The sequence below is a fragment of the Zingiber officinale genome, chromosome 2A (assembly GCF_018446385.1).
Source record: "Zingiber officinale cultivar Zhangliang chromosome 2A, Zo_v1.1, whole genome shotgun sequence".
Classification (NCBI taxonomy): domain Eukaryota; kingdom Viridiplantae; phylum Streptophyta; class Magnoliopsida; order Zingiberales; family Zingiberaceae; genus Zingiber; species Zingiber officinale.
This window is the reverse complement of record NC_055988.1, coordinates 147,972,382-147,985,113: the sequence shown is the minus strand read 5'-3', so window position 1 is coordinate 147,985,113 and position 12,732 is coordinate 147,972,382. Positions and strand designations below refer to the sequence as shown.

Below are 12,732 nucleotides of genomic sequence, written 5' to 3'. Positions count from 1 at the left end.
CTAGATGGTCGACTGGATAGTGATTCCTCCGATCAATCATGTAGCCACTTATCGTTGGGATCATGTAGATGAACCTTATTTAAATTGGTGTTAATCGTCTTGACTTTGATTTATGACTTGATAGATAGATAGATAGGCTCCTCTTTTATTGCAGCATCAGCCCATCCATCGTTTGATCCTGCCTGTCCATCGCCGAACCCATCTCACGGTCGTCACTGCCGATCCGTGTGTTCGTGATTCATTGGTTCCACTAGTTCATCAGCTGCGCTATTTAAACTGCTTCGACGTGTGTTTGTTCTACTTCTGCTGACCAGCACGCACTTTTGCCGGCTCGTCCGTCGCCATTTCCTTCTTTTTCTCTTTTGCTTGTTTGGCAATGGCGGGAAGAGGGAAGACGCTAGCATCAGGGGCCGCGAAGAAGGGGACTTCGCGGAGTAGTAAGGCCGGGCTCGAGTTCCCTGTCGGCCGGATCGCGCGGTTCTTAAAGACCGGCAAGTACGCCGAGCGAGTCGGCGCAGGCGCCCCCGTTTACCTCGCCTCCGTACTCGAGTACCTGGCAGCTGAGGTTTGCTCTTCTAGGTTTACCTTTTTGGGATGTCTGATTTTGTTCGGTTGCCTTGACGCTTTAGTTTAGGGTTCAAGAGGGGATTTTTTTTTTTTGAGTGATTTTGAATCGATTTAATGCTTCGAATCTCCGGTCAGCATTTTTAATCCCATCATTTCTCTTGTTGATGTTCTCTTCAGGTTCTGGAGTTGGCGGGCAATGCTGCGCGGGACAACAAGAAGACTCGCATCGTGCCGAGGCACATCCAGTTGGCGGTGAGGAACGACGACGAGCTAACGAAGCTGCTCGGATCCGTGACCATTGCCAGCGGCGGCGTGATGCCCAACATCCACAACCTTCTCCTCCCTAAGAAGCTGTCCAAGCCTTCTGGTGCCGGCGACGACGAAAGTTGAAACCTCAACAGCCATAAATACCCTTCCTTCAACTCATCAGTTCAACCAAGATGACGACGTGCTCTCTCTGATCAGGTGTCTTAGCCTCGTTGAAATTGTTGGTAGTTTGTTGAGTGGATGATCTTCTGTTGATACAGTTGTTGTACAAACTGATGCTTTAGGTTGCTCTATTATTATTATTATTATTATTTTACTTTTTATGGAAAATTATGTGGTTTTGTATATTGTAGAATGATCTATGGCAGGAAAAAGACACCGTTTTTTTTTTTTGGACAGAAACTTGTACAGCGTTTTGCCATGTGCTTAGGTATCTGCTTCTGGGAAAATTTTTAAAATAGATATAAACAGTAAAGTTATTACAAAAATAGATAAAATTAAAATTTTTTACAAATATAGGTGAGAGGTGGTCATATTCGGGATTTAAATCCCGGTTCTTTTTTTTTTAAATTTATTTTATTAAATTTCGGGATTTAAATCCCGGATATGATGAATATCTGGGATTTAAATCCCGGATATGATGAATTACTGGGATTTAAATCTTGGTAATTTTTTTTTAATATCATTTGCTTAAATTTTTTTACAAAATAAAACTTAAGCATGAAAAAAGTAATATGTTCAAAAAATTTTAAAAAAATTACCGGGATTTAAATTTTTTTTACAAAATAAAATTTAAACATGAAAAAAATAATATGTTCAAAAAATTAAAAAAAATTTACCGGGATTTAAATCCCGGATATGAGCACCTCTCACTTATATTTGTAAAAAGTTTTAATTTTACCTATTTTTTAATAACTTTTATACTTATTTTAAAAATTTTCCCTCTGCTTCTTGAATGCAATGTTCAATCAGTGATTATCAGATGATTGATCCAAACACATCAAGAACTACTTCCATGTTTCTAAACTGCAGATTTATGTACACAGCATAATCCAAACAGGAAAAAAAGGAGATACAAATCAGCTTCGTTGTTCATCTGGCTCCCATTGCATAAATAAGCTTTAGAATATGAAGGCGGCTGGAGCAAACGTGGGCACAACTTTAGCGACTCCATAGAGCCTGAAATCCATCAAATTGTGGCTTTATCATAAACAAAGTTGTATAACAAAATAATAATAAACGACACGGCAATAATTGCTTTGTGGCCTCATGCATGCCAACAATTCTTCCACTTAAAAAACGTATTTTAAAGAACAGACTTTTTTTTATTGCACGTCGTTAATATTATTGTTCTTATCAGGCTGCAATTATTGTCCACAGCGATCCCTTAACTAGGAGATCCAATCTACGAACGTCTAACAAAATCTACGACTAGATTGATTGTGCTTGAGAAAAATTTTTAGAAATGGAAAGAGAGACAGACCCGTAATCTTCCTTGAGGGAGCGCGGAACGACTCTGCTCGTGGATTTGGCCCTCGACTTGCGCGGCCCGTCGCCGCCGCCCCTTGCGGCCTTGGCGGCGCCATCCCCGGCGAACAGAGCGACGTCCTCCGAGATCGCGACCAGTGACGGCCGCCACGGAGCGGCCCTTCTCCGGCTCCTAGTCGACGCGGTTGGTCCTGACGCCCGATCCATCGTCGGCGACGGCGCGGCCTCCCGCCGGGCACAGGGGAACTCCAGCACCGTCATCTCTGCTTGGCAGACACAAATTGGCCCGTCTGTCACATTTTATATAGAGCGCGAGTGATGCATGTAAATGACCAAATTACCCTTCATGCGTGGATTTGGATAGCGTCGATCAGCTTTATCGCTTTGTGGGCTTTGCAGTCGTGATCAACGGATGGTATCGGTTTGTCGGCAGAATCACAGAATCTCCACCGTTTGATTACAATGGAACCTTGGAATGAGACGATAAATATTGGAATATATATATATATATATATATATATATATATATATATATATATATATATATATATATATATATATATATATATATATATATATAAATAAAAGTTCTCCATATGATAGAATTTTATAAAATCAGATATCAAATAATATAGAAATAAAATCTAGAATTTTGTAATTGCAATAAATGTAAATTTATATAAATAAGTTAGTAAATATAAAATCCATGATGAATTCATTGAACCTTGAAAGGTTCATCTTGTGCCTTTTTTCCCTTCACATTTCATTGTCCATTAAGAACACATTTATGTTGGTCGAAGCATGCAATATATGCAAATCGATCAACTTGCCGTTGCTATGCATGTCATATTCACAATCCATGTCAAGAAAAAAAATCCTAATAAGAATGAGAGATTCATAATTATTAAAGCCACACATCATTGCAATCAACATAAAGTTAATTGTGGTTCAAGATTCACTTAGTGCCCCATATCTTTGCCTTTTTTAGCACTCCACAAAAGCTAAATGAAAGAAAACTATAGTGACAAATATAATCCAACCACCGTAATATTAAAATGACACCCTATATTTTAAAAAATATCTTGTTTTGATATTCTAATTAGAGAACATTTAGCCAAAGCTATCTATTATAATAATATTGGATAAGGGTATTGTTGAAATATAATTGCACATGTTCCTTTGTCCAAACTTTATATGAAAAAAATGATTTGGGTTTATCAATAGCCTAATTAAAACTTAATCCTAAAAATCAATAACCAAATTAGTAAATTTAAAGACCTTTATGTTGTACATTTAGTTATTAAGGTGGCTGATGCAGTGGTAAAGGGGGACCCGTCCAATTTATATCAAAAGTAGGATTAGCTGTCAACGTAGAAGTCAATGTCAAGGTGATCAATGCCAAGGAGTCAACGGGCTCACCCCTGGTGGTCGAGCAGAGGGTGACTGCAATTGCCGACCGGGGGTTGGCAATGCTCGATCGACAAACGACTTGTCTGAGTAGAACGCTCGGCTGGCTAGGAGCACTACAGCAAGATTGTCAGACGCTAAATGCGGATCGACGAAACATTAAGCAGACCGGATCACTTGTTTGGTCGGGAGGAGACAAACCACTGTACCTAGTTATCGCAAGGAAGAGCAGTCGATGCCAACTGAGCAGAGGAGTCCCTAGCCGAGCGGCTATCCCGCTTGGCCGAGCAGTGAGATCATTGACATATCTCTCAAATATCCTTTTGGAAAATAGTGCCATCGACAGAAGATATGATTAACAGGTGGATCGTACGGCAGAATCTTCCACTGTTTTATCACAGATTTGCATGCATTGTTAAGGTATGATGTCAGAGACACTTTTCTCACATGTCCTTTCATATGATGGTTGGGGAAGTGTGCCCTCGTCTTAGGGAGCATACACGTCGCCCACCAGGGCACTATATAAATGGGGTCCATGCACCAACGGAGGTACGCGTTATTCATTATTCATGCTCGTGCTTACTGTTGCTCCATTTTCTTCCTTCTTTCCGATAACCGACTTGAGCGTCGGAGGACCAATGCTAGGGGCCCCTTCCTTGGCTTGGCATTGACATTTCTGTTAGTGCAATCGACCTCTAGGGTTTCGATGTTTGACAATATACCTAAGTTTGGTCAATTTGACCAAGGTTTGATCCAAACAGGACTTGATGGTTGGAAGAGAGAAGTCTAGTCAAAACTAGATAACTAGCAAAGGTAAATCCTACCAAAAGGATAGACAGATGAGAAGTCTACTGAGTGACTAGTCCTAACTAGAAGTTAGGCAAAGTGGAAGTCCTGGTGAGTGAAGTCCGACCCTAGTGAGTGAAGCTAGGTGGTGGAAGTCCTGGTAAGTGAAGCCAGACCCTAGTGAGTAAATCTAGGTGGTGGAATTCTTGGTGAGTGAAGCCAGGCCCTAGTGAGTGAAGCTAGGTAATGGAGAAGTCGGGCCCTAGTTGTTGGGATCGATGGTCCTCGGCTAGAGAGGGGGGTGTGAATAGCCGCCCCAAATCGTTCGCGTTTCTTTCTACAAACTAGGGTTAGCGCAGCGGAAATAAGAATAAGAAACGAAAACAAGAAGATCAAACCTCATAGCGTCGATGTAACGAGGTTCGGAGATAAACTCCTACTCCTCGGCGTGTCCGTAAGGTGGACGAGCCCTATCAATCCGTCGGTGGATGAGTCCCCGGAGAACCGGCTAATAATCACTCCTTCTGGGTGGAGAAATCTCGCCACAAAGTTTTGCAAAAGCAATACAAGAAGGAGTATACAGCAAGAAGCAAAATACAATACAACTGTAAAACCTTCACTTACTTGCCTTCTCTTATTGGATGAAGCCAAGCGACGCCTACAAATCGAGAAGCTCACGGCTTGAGAACTCAACAAAGCTCAAGAGCACAACTGTAGAAAGAAGAGGAAGAAGTTATCGCGCAGCAGCACCCTTTATACCTGCGAAGAAGACAATGAAGAAACTAGCCGTTGCGTCGCAACGAACCCCGATCGGTCTACGGACCGATCAGTTCAGGCCGATCGGGTCCCGAACCATCGGTTAGTGCACGTAACCTTCGCGTACTCGATCGATCCGTGGACCGATCAGCACCGATCGGTCCACGCACCGATCCCAACTCTGGCCGTGCTTCCGCGACATCGTCTCTGATCGGTCCCGCACCGATCAGACATGGTCTGATCGATGCCGTGGACCGATCACCGCTTCTTTCGCCTCTGTTTGGCGATCGGTCACCGATCGATAACAGAGAGTTTGACCGTATCGATCGGTCACCGCACCGATCGAGCAAACAGGATCACCGATCGGTCCGTGACCGATCCGAGCTATTTTGCCCAAACCAAGTCCCAAGACTTCAAACCAATATCCGGTCAACCTTGACCTATTGGTACTTCATCCCTAGCATCTGATCACTCCCTTGACTGCTAGAACTCGCCAAGTGTCCGGTCAATCCTTTGACCTACTTGGACTTTCCAACACCAGAAGTCCGATCATCCCTGATCCATCTGGATTTTCCCTTGCCCGGCTTTACTCACCAGGACTTTCCACCTGGCTTCACTCACCAGGATTTCCACACTGCCTAACATCCCAGTTAGGACTTTCCCACTACCTGGCTTCACTCACCAGGACTTTCCAACTGCCTAATATCCCAGTTAGGACTTTCCCACTGCCTGGCTTCACTCACCAGGACTTTCCCCGTGCCAAGTCTCCATACTTGGACTTTTCCAGTGCCAAGTCTCCATACTTGGACTTTTCCAGTGCCAAGTCTCCATACTTGGACTTTTCGTGTGCCAAGTCTCCATACTTGGACTTTTCCCGAATCAGGTCAACCAGGTCAACCCTGACCTACGGTTGCACCAATAATCTTCCAAACATCTATTCTTGTCCCACATCAAGAATAGAACTCTCTCACGAGTGTCAAACATCAACATGCAACACAACTAGGTCAACCTTGACCTAAGGTTGCACCGACAATCTCCCCAAGTCAAACATCAAAATACAACTCGAGTCACGTCAACTCGAGTCGGGTCAACCAGGTCAACCTTGACCTAAGGTTGCACCAACAATCTCCCCATTTTTGATGTTTGACAAAACAATAATCAAGTTAGGTTAACCCGATAACCTAACTTAGGTTTTCAATCATCTTCCAATGTCCAATGTTCTTTCCTTGAACATTCTCTGGACATTCTCCCCTTAGGTTAACCCAATAACCTAACTTGGGCTCTCCAATAATTCTCCCACTTTTTGACACACATCAAAAAGAATTCCAATGTTCTTCCTTGAACATTCCTTGACATTCTTTCCCTAGCTTAGGTTAACTCGATAACCTAACTTGGGTTCTCCAATAATTCTCCAATGAATACTCTCCCCTTTTTGACACACATCAAAAAGACAAAGGAGAGTATCAAGGTCAAGAGTTTCTTCCTAATGAAAGTCTCATACCTTTCATTGAAACTCTTAATTTCCCCCCTTGATACTAAACTCAACAATCAACTTAGTGATAATCCCATATCACTAATCCTCAAGAGTCTTAAGGAGTACAAACTCCCCCTAAAAGTCAACTCCTCTTGACAATTAGGTAAGACTCCCCCTAGAGGTCAACTCCCCCTTGACCATTGCACCAACAATGTCTTTGAGAGTTTCAAACCTTAGAAATCCACAAAACCCAACTTCCAGGTGAAATTTCAGACCAACAGCTGAAAAATCAGAAACTGGCACGCACTGATCGGTCCCCAGACCGATCAGAATCCCCCTGGATCGGTCCCCAGACCGATCCACGCTTCACTGATCGCACTGGATCGTCACTGATCGGTCACCAGACCGATCAGAACTTCCCTGGATCGGTCCGGTGACCGATCCACACTCTGAAATCAGAGATTTCTGATTTCCCTTCCCGGAAATTCAGAAACTCCTAAAAAATTCCAGAAAATTCGAAAAAATGTGAAATTTTGAGGATACATTCCTCATAACATATACTATCATGGAAAAATAGTTTTCTATGAGAATAACTTCCATTTTCAAATCTTGATACAAAATTCAAAAACTTTGAAATAATTCAAAGTTAAGTCAACTTTGTATCACAATGTTCAATGATGAATGCTATCACTAGGAAAGCTTCATCAAGGTTTTTCAAAACAATTTTGAAATGATTTCAAACCCTTTAATTTGGGACCACAATCTTAGGGCTATATGTACATGACTTGTACACAAGCTTTCCCTATGATCCTCCTTTTCTTGAATTAGGCTCATCTAGGTACAAAAACTATGCACCTTGATCCTAACTCATGATCCTAATATCTCACACACATCTAAGGTGTATCAAACCACATTCAAGTCAATTTGATGTGAGATATGGGTTAAGGTCAACTTAGGCTAAGTTCTCATGCATTTTCTAAACTACACTTTGATCTCAATATCAAAATGTGTTTTTATCCTTAAATCAATTTCATTGATTCTTAATGCAAGAGATGATGACATGACATAAATTAATAACATAAATGAAAACATGTGCCAATGTCATGATGTCATGGCATAAAGTTTGAAACGAAACTAACACATGACATATAGATAACCTAAGCATTATCATGACAGTTCAAATGATAATAAAATAAGTATGATGTCATGGCATGGCATATGGTAACCAATCATGGGAAGTTAGCACACATAAAATGCCTAAATTCCCTATCTAAGTATCCTTAGCCTTAGCTAACTTAGAATCTAACCCTAGATTGCCCATATATCCCTTAGAGAAAACCAAAATCCCAATTATGGTATTTCTCTAGGTTTTCTTAAATTGTGCCAAATAAGATTGAAATCGATATTTTTCAAATATGGCACAATTTACTCTTTAAGGAGTAAATAATAATTCTTTTTCATTTTCAAAGGTTATCAAAACCTTGAAAATGCTCCTTGAGTGTCAATTTCCTCAAAGTTGGGTTAACTACCCTTCTTATTGGAGTTGACACTCTCTAACCCATCTATGGGGTAGAGAAAATGCTCCTAGGAACCCAATACCTACTTGAGCTCATTGGGTTCACTAAATATTCACTAGGGATAACTTCCCTAGCAACCCTCCTAATGACCCTCTTAGGCTTTAAAGCCTTGGCCATTTGGGACTCATCAAGATCAACTCTAGGGGTGACTCCCCTTGTGACCTTGGTGTTGGTCTTCCTAGCCCTAGGTTTTGTTCCATAATCGAATGGAACACTATGATAAGTGGGCTTGACCACTTGGGACTTAGGTTTGTGACCCAAACCTTTCTTGTCCTTGGACATTGGTTTTTGACCCCTAGACTCTAGAGTCAAATCCTCAAGAGCCTTTTCTAAGGAGTCAAGTCTTGACCTCAAGACTTGATTCTCCTTTTCTAATACCTCAATTTTTGATTTATCACTCTTCCTTGAGGTATTCCTAGGCATATGTCTAGTTGATTTAGGGTTTCTACCTAGGTTTTCTTAACCTTAGAAGTGTTAATCCTAGGGTTAGCATTCCTAGTAGTACCCCTATCTAGGCTAACATGTTTAGCTCCTAAGCACATGTATTGGTTCCTAAAGTTAACATGCTTATCATTATTAACAATTGCAACAAAACTACTAGCATGAGTTTTATTAGAATTGCAATAATGAACCTTAGAGGTTACCTTAGGGTTTGCCTTAGCTCCCCCTATCGATGTGCATCCCTTGTCCTTGTGAGGTTTCCTCCTCTTCGGACATTGGCTCCTATAGTGTCCCCGTTGCTTGCATTGAAAGCACACCATGTGCTTCTTGCCTTTGCGTGTTGGGACTTTGGCTTCCTTGACCTTTGGTGCCGGTGGAGTCTTCCTAACTCTCTTTGGACATTTGCTCTTGTAATGTCCACACTCCCTACACTCAAAGCATATTATATGTAACTTATTTGAAATTGAGATGCTTGAGTTACCTAGGTTTGGGGATGGGTGTGAGCTTTCTTCTTCAACCCTTCCGGAGGTGGAAACTTCTTCTTCTTGCTCCGAACTTGAACAAGAGGAACTCTCCTCCTCTTCTTCCTTGGATATTGAGTATCCCTCAACTTCCAATTCGCTCCCTCCATGATATGAGCTACTTGGCTCACTAGGCTCCTCTTCATGGCTTGAGGTGGAGCTCTCCTCATGGTACTTGGCCAAGTTGTTCCACAACTCCTTGGCATTGTTGTATCCTATCTTACACAAAATGTTAGTAGGCAATGAAAGTTCAATTATTCTCGTTACCTCTTCGTTGATTTCGGATTTGTGAATTTGTTCTCTTGTCCACTCCTTCTTCTCAAGTGGTTTTCCTTCTTCATCCATCGGAGGAGTAAAACCTTCTTGTACACAAAACCAATTCATTATGTTAGTCATAAGAAAATACTTCATCCTTACCTTCCAATACGCGAAGTCGCCGCATTCGTAGAAAGGTGGAATGGTGACATCTTCTCCATAGAGATCCATTCTCTAGCTTTGCTCCCACGGGTGTTGATCCGTCGAAGAGCGGCCTCGCTCTGATACCACTTATTGGGATCGATGGTCCTCGGCTAGAGAGGGGGGTGTGAATAGCCGCCCCAAATCGTTCGCGTTTCTTTCTACAAACTAGGGTTAGCGCAGCGGAAATAAGAACAAGAAACGAAAACAAGAAGATCAAACCTCAACGCGTCGATGTAACGAGGTTCGGAGATAAACTCCTACTCCTCGGCGTGTCCGTAAGGTGGACGAGCCCTATCAATCCGTCGGTGGATGAGTCCCGGAGAACCGGCTAATAATCACTCCTTCTGGGTGGAGAAACCTCGCCACAAAGTTTTGCAAAAGCAATACAAGAAGGAGTATACAGCAAGAAGCAAAATACAATACAACTGTAAAACCTTCACTTACTTGCCTTCTCTTCGACTGGATGAAGCAGCAGCTTCAAGCGACGCCTACAACAGCAGGAAACCAGTCGTAGAAGCTCACACGAAGCTTCGGAACTCAACAAAGCTCAAGAGCACAACAGCAGCTCAGAGAAAGAAGAGGAAGAAGTTATCGCGCAGCAGCACCCCTTGAAGAAGGCGTGAAGAAACTAGCCGTTGCGTCGCAGCTGGAAACCTGATCGGTCTACGGACCGATCAGGCTTCCTGATCGGTCCCCGGACCGATCGGAGGTTCATAGAACCTGATATGATGCGCTCCGTGGACCGATCCTGGATCGGTCCACGGACCGATCCCAACTGTTGCTTTCCGCGACATCGTCTCTGATCGGTCCCGGACCGATCGGGATGATCGATGCGTGGACCGATCGGCACCGCCTTCTTTCGCCTCTGTTTGCGATCGGTCACGGGCCGTCGATCAACAGAAGTTTGATATCCGATCGGTCACCGCACCGATCGAGCAAAGTTCCGATCGGTCGTGACCGATCCAGAGCTTGGTTTTTGCCCAAACCAAGTCCCAAGACTTCCAAACCAATATCCGGTCAACCTTGACCTATTGGTACTTCATCCCTAGCATCTGGTCACTCCCTTGACCTGCTAGAACTCCCTGCCAAGTGTCCGGTCAATCCCTTTGACCTACTTGGACTTTCCAACACCAGAAGTCCGATCATCCCTGATCCATCTGGATTTTCCCTTGCCCGGCTTTACTCACCAGGACTTTCCACCTGGCTTCACTCACCAGGATTTCCACACTGCCTAACATCCCAGTTAGGACTTTCCCACTACCTGGCTTCACTCACCAGGACTTTCCAACTGCCTAATATCCCAGTTAGGACTTTCCCACTGCCTGGCTTCACTCACCAGGACTTTCCCCGTGCCAAGTCTCCATACTTGGACTTTTCCAGTGCCAAGTCTCCATACTTGGACTTTTCGCGTGCCAAGTCTCCATACTTGGACTTTTCCAGTGCCAAGTCTCCATACTTGGACTTTTCGCGTGCCAAGTCTCCATACTTGGACTTTTCCCGAATCAGGTCAACCAGGTCAACCCTGACCTACGGTTGCACCAATAATCTCCCAAACATCTATTCTTGTCCCACATCAAGAATAGAACTCTCTCACGAGTGTCAAACATCAACATGCAACACAACTAGGTCAACCTTGACCTAAGGTTGCACCGACAATCTCCCCAAGTCAAACATCAAAATACAACTCGAGTCACGTCAACTCGAGTCGGGTCAACCAGGTCAACCTTGACCTAAGGTTGCACCAACACTAGTGAGTGAAGCATGGTGGTGGAAGTCCTGATGAGTGAAGCCAGATAATGGAAGTTCTAGTGAGTGAAGCTAGACAGCCCTAGAGGAGGTAACCCTAGGTTATGTATGACCGACTGGTTTTCGGTTGATCGCGCGCAGTCAACGGGACCAGTGAATCTTGAAATCTGTTAAATGTTGGGACTGAAAAGTAGCTAGAAGGGGGGGGGTGAATAGCTCGTCGCGTGCTCGTGTGCTTCGTTGCTTGTTTCTTCAGAGATGTGCAGCGGAAATACAAAGAAACAACTACAACAATACTAACAAATGAATTTTACTTGGTATTCACCTCACAAGAGATGACTAATCCAAGGATCCACGCACACACACACACCTCCACTATGTAAACACTTCTTTTCGGTAACTACCGAAGGCGGAGAAGCCCTACAAGACTCTCAATACAGAAGGAAAGGAAAGGGAACAAAAGTATAAGCAAAGCTTACAATGGATGCAGTGAAAACCCTAACCCTAACTTCTTGTTGTAGATTTTGATCCACCTCTTGACTTGGAAGAGTCTCCAAGAATCTTCAAGAACTGGCGATCTGGAGCTTGGAGAGAGCTGTGGAGTTGCTGTCGAGGATCTGGAGTGAATCGTATGAGTTTTGCGAGCTCTCTGCCGAAGGAATCGAGCGCCTGCAGCTTAATATGACGCCAACGGTCGGATCCCGATCGATTGGATTGCTCCCAATCGATCGGGGAGGCTTTGGATCGATCCACTGATCGATCCAAAGCGCCTTTGTGCTCTCGAAAAATGCCTAGATCGATTAACGGATCGATCCAGGGCTTATCGCGACAAGTCGCAGCTTCCCAATCGATCCACTGATCGATTGGGACCTCTGGATCAATCGATTGATCGATCCAGCAGGCTACTGTGCGCTCGTGATTGCCTCCCAATCGATCCACTGATCGATCCAGCAGGCTACTGTGCGCTCGCGATTGCCTCCCAATCGATCCACTGATCGATCAGGACGAAAGCTTCTCGCGGGGACACCCCAATCAATCGGCCGATCGATTGGGCTCCAGCCAATCGATCAGCTGATTGATCCAGCTGCTGGTTTTTGTCCAAAACCAAGTCCCAAGCCCCCAAACCAACATCCGGTCAACCTTGACCTGTTGGTTCATCATGCCTAGCATCCGGTCACCCTTGACCTGCTAGGACTCCCTCACCAAGTGTTCGGTCAATTCCTTTGACCCACTTGGACTTTTC

The 12,732-nt window shown here is 43.7% G+C and overlaps 2 protein-coding genes across 2 annotated transcripts; one reads left to right on the top strand and one right to left on the bottom strand.

Annotated features, from left to right (window-relative positions):
* The first annotated feature begins 309 nt into the window (after positions 1-309).
* Positions 310-1,227, top strand: LOC122042589 (histone H2A.6-like). Its single transcript, XM_042602767.1, has 2 exons — positions 310-565; positions 745-1,227. The coding sequence occupies exons 1-2, from the start codon at positions 377-379 to the stop codon at positions 955-957; spliced, it is 402 nt and encodes a 133-aa protein (XP_042458701.1). The 5' UTR covers positions 310-376; the 3' UTR covers positions 958-1,227.
* A 607-nt stretch (positions 1,228-1,834) lies between these two features.
* On the bottom strand, positions 1,835-2,595 carry LOC122042590. Its single transcript, XM_042602768.1, has 2 exons — positions 2,318-2,595; positions 1,835-2,013 (listed from the first exon to the last, which is right to left on the bottom strand). Exons 1-2 carry the CDS (start codon positions 2,581-2,583, stop codon positions 1,956-1,958), a joined length of 324 nt encoding a protein of 107 aa, XP_042458702.1. The 5' UTR covers positions 2,584-2,595; the 3' UTR covers positions 1,835-1,955.
* Between the last annotated feature and the right edge of the window lie 10,137 nt (positions 2,596-12,732).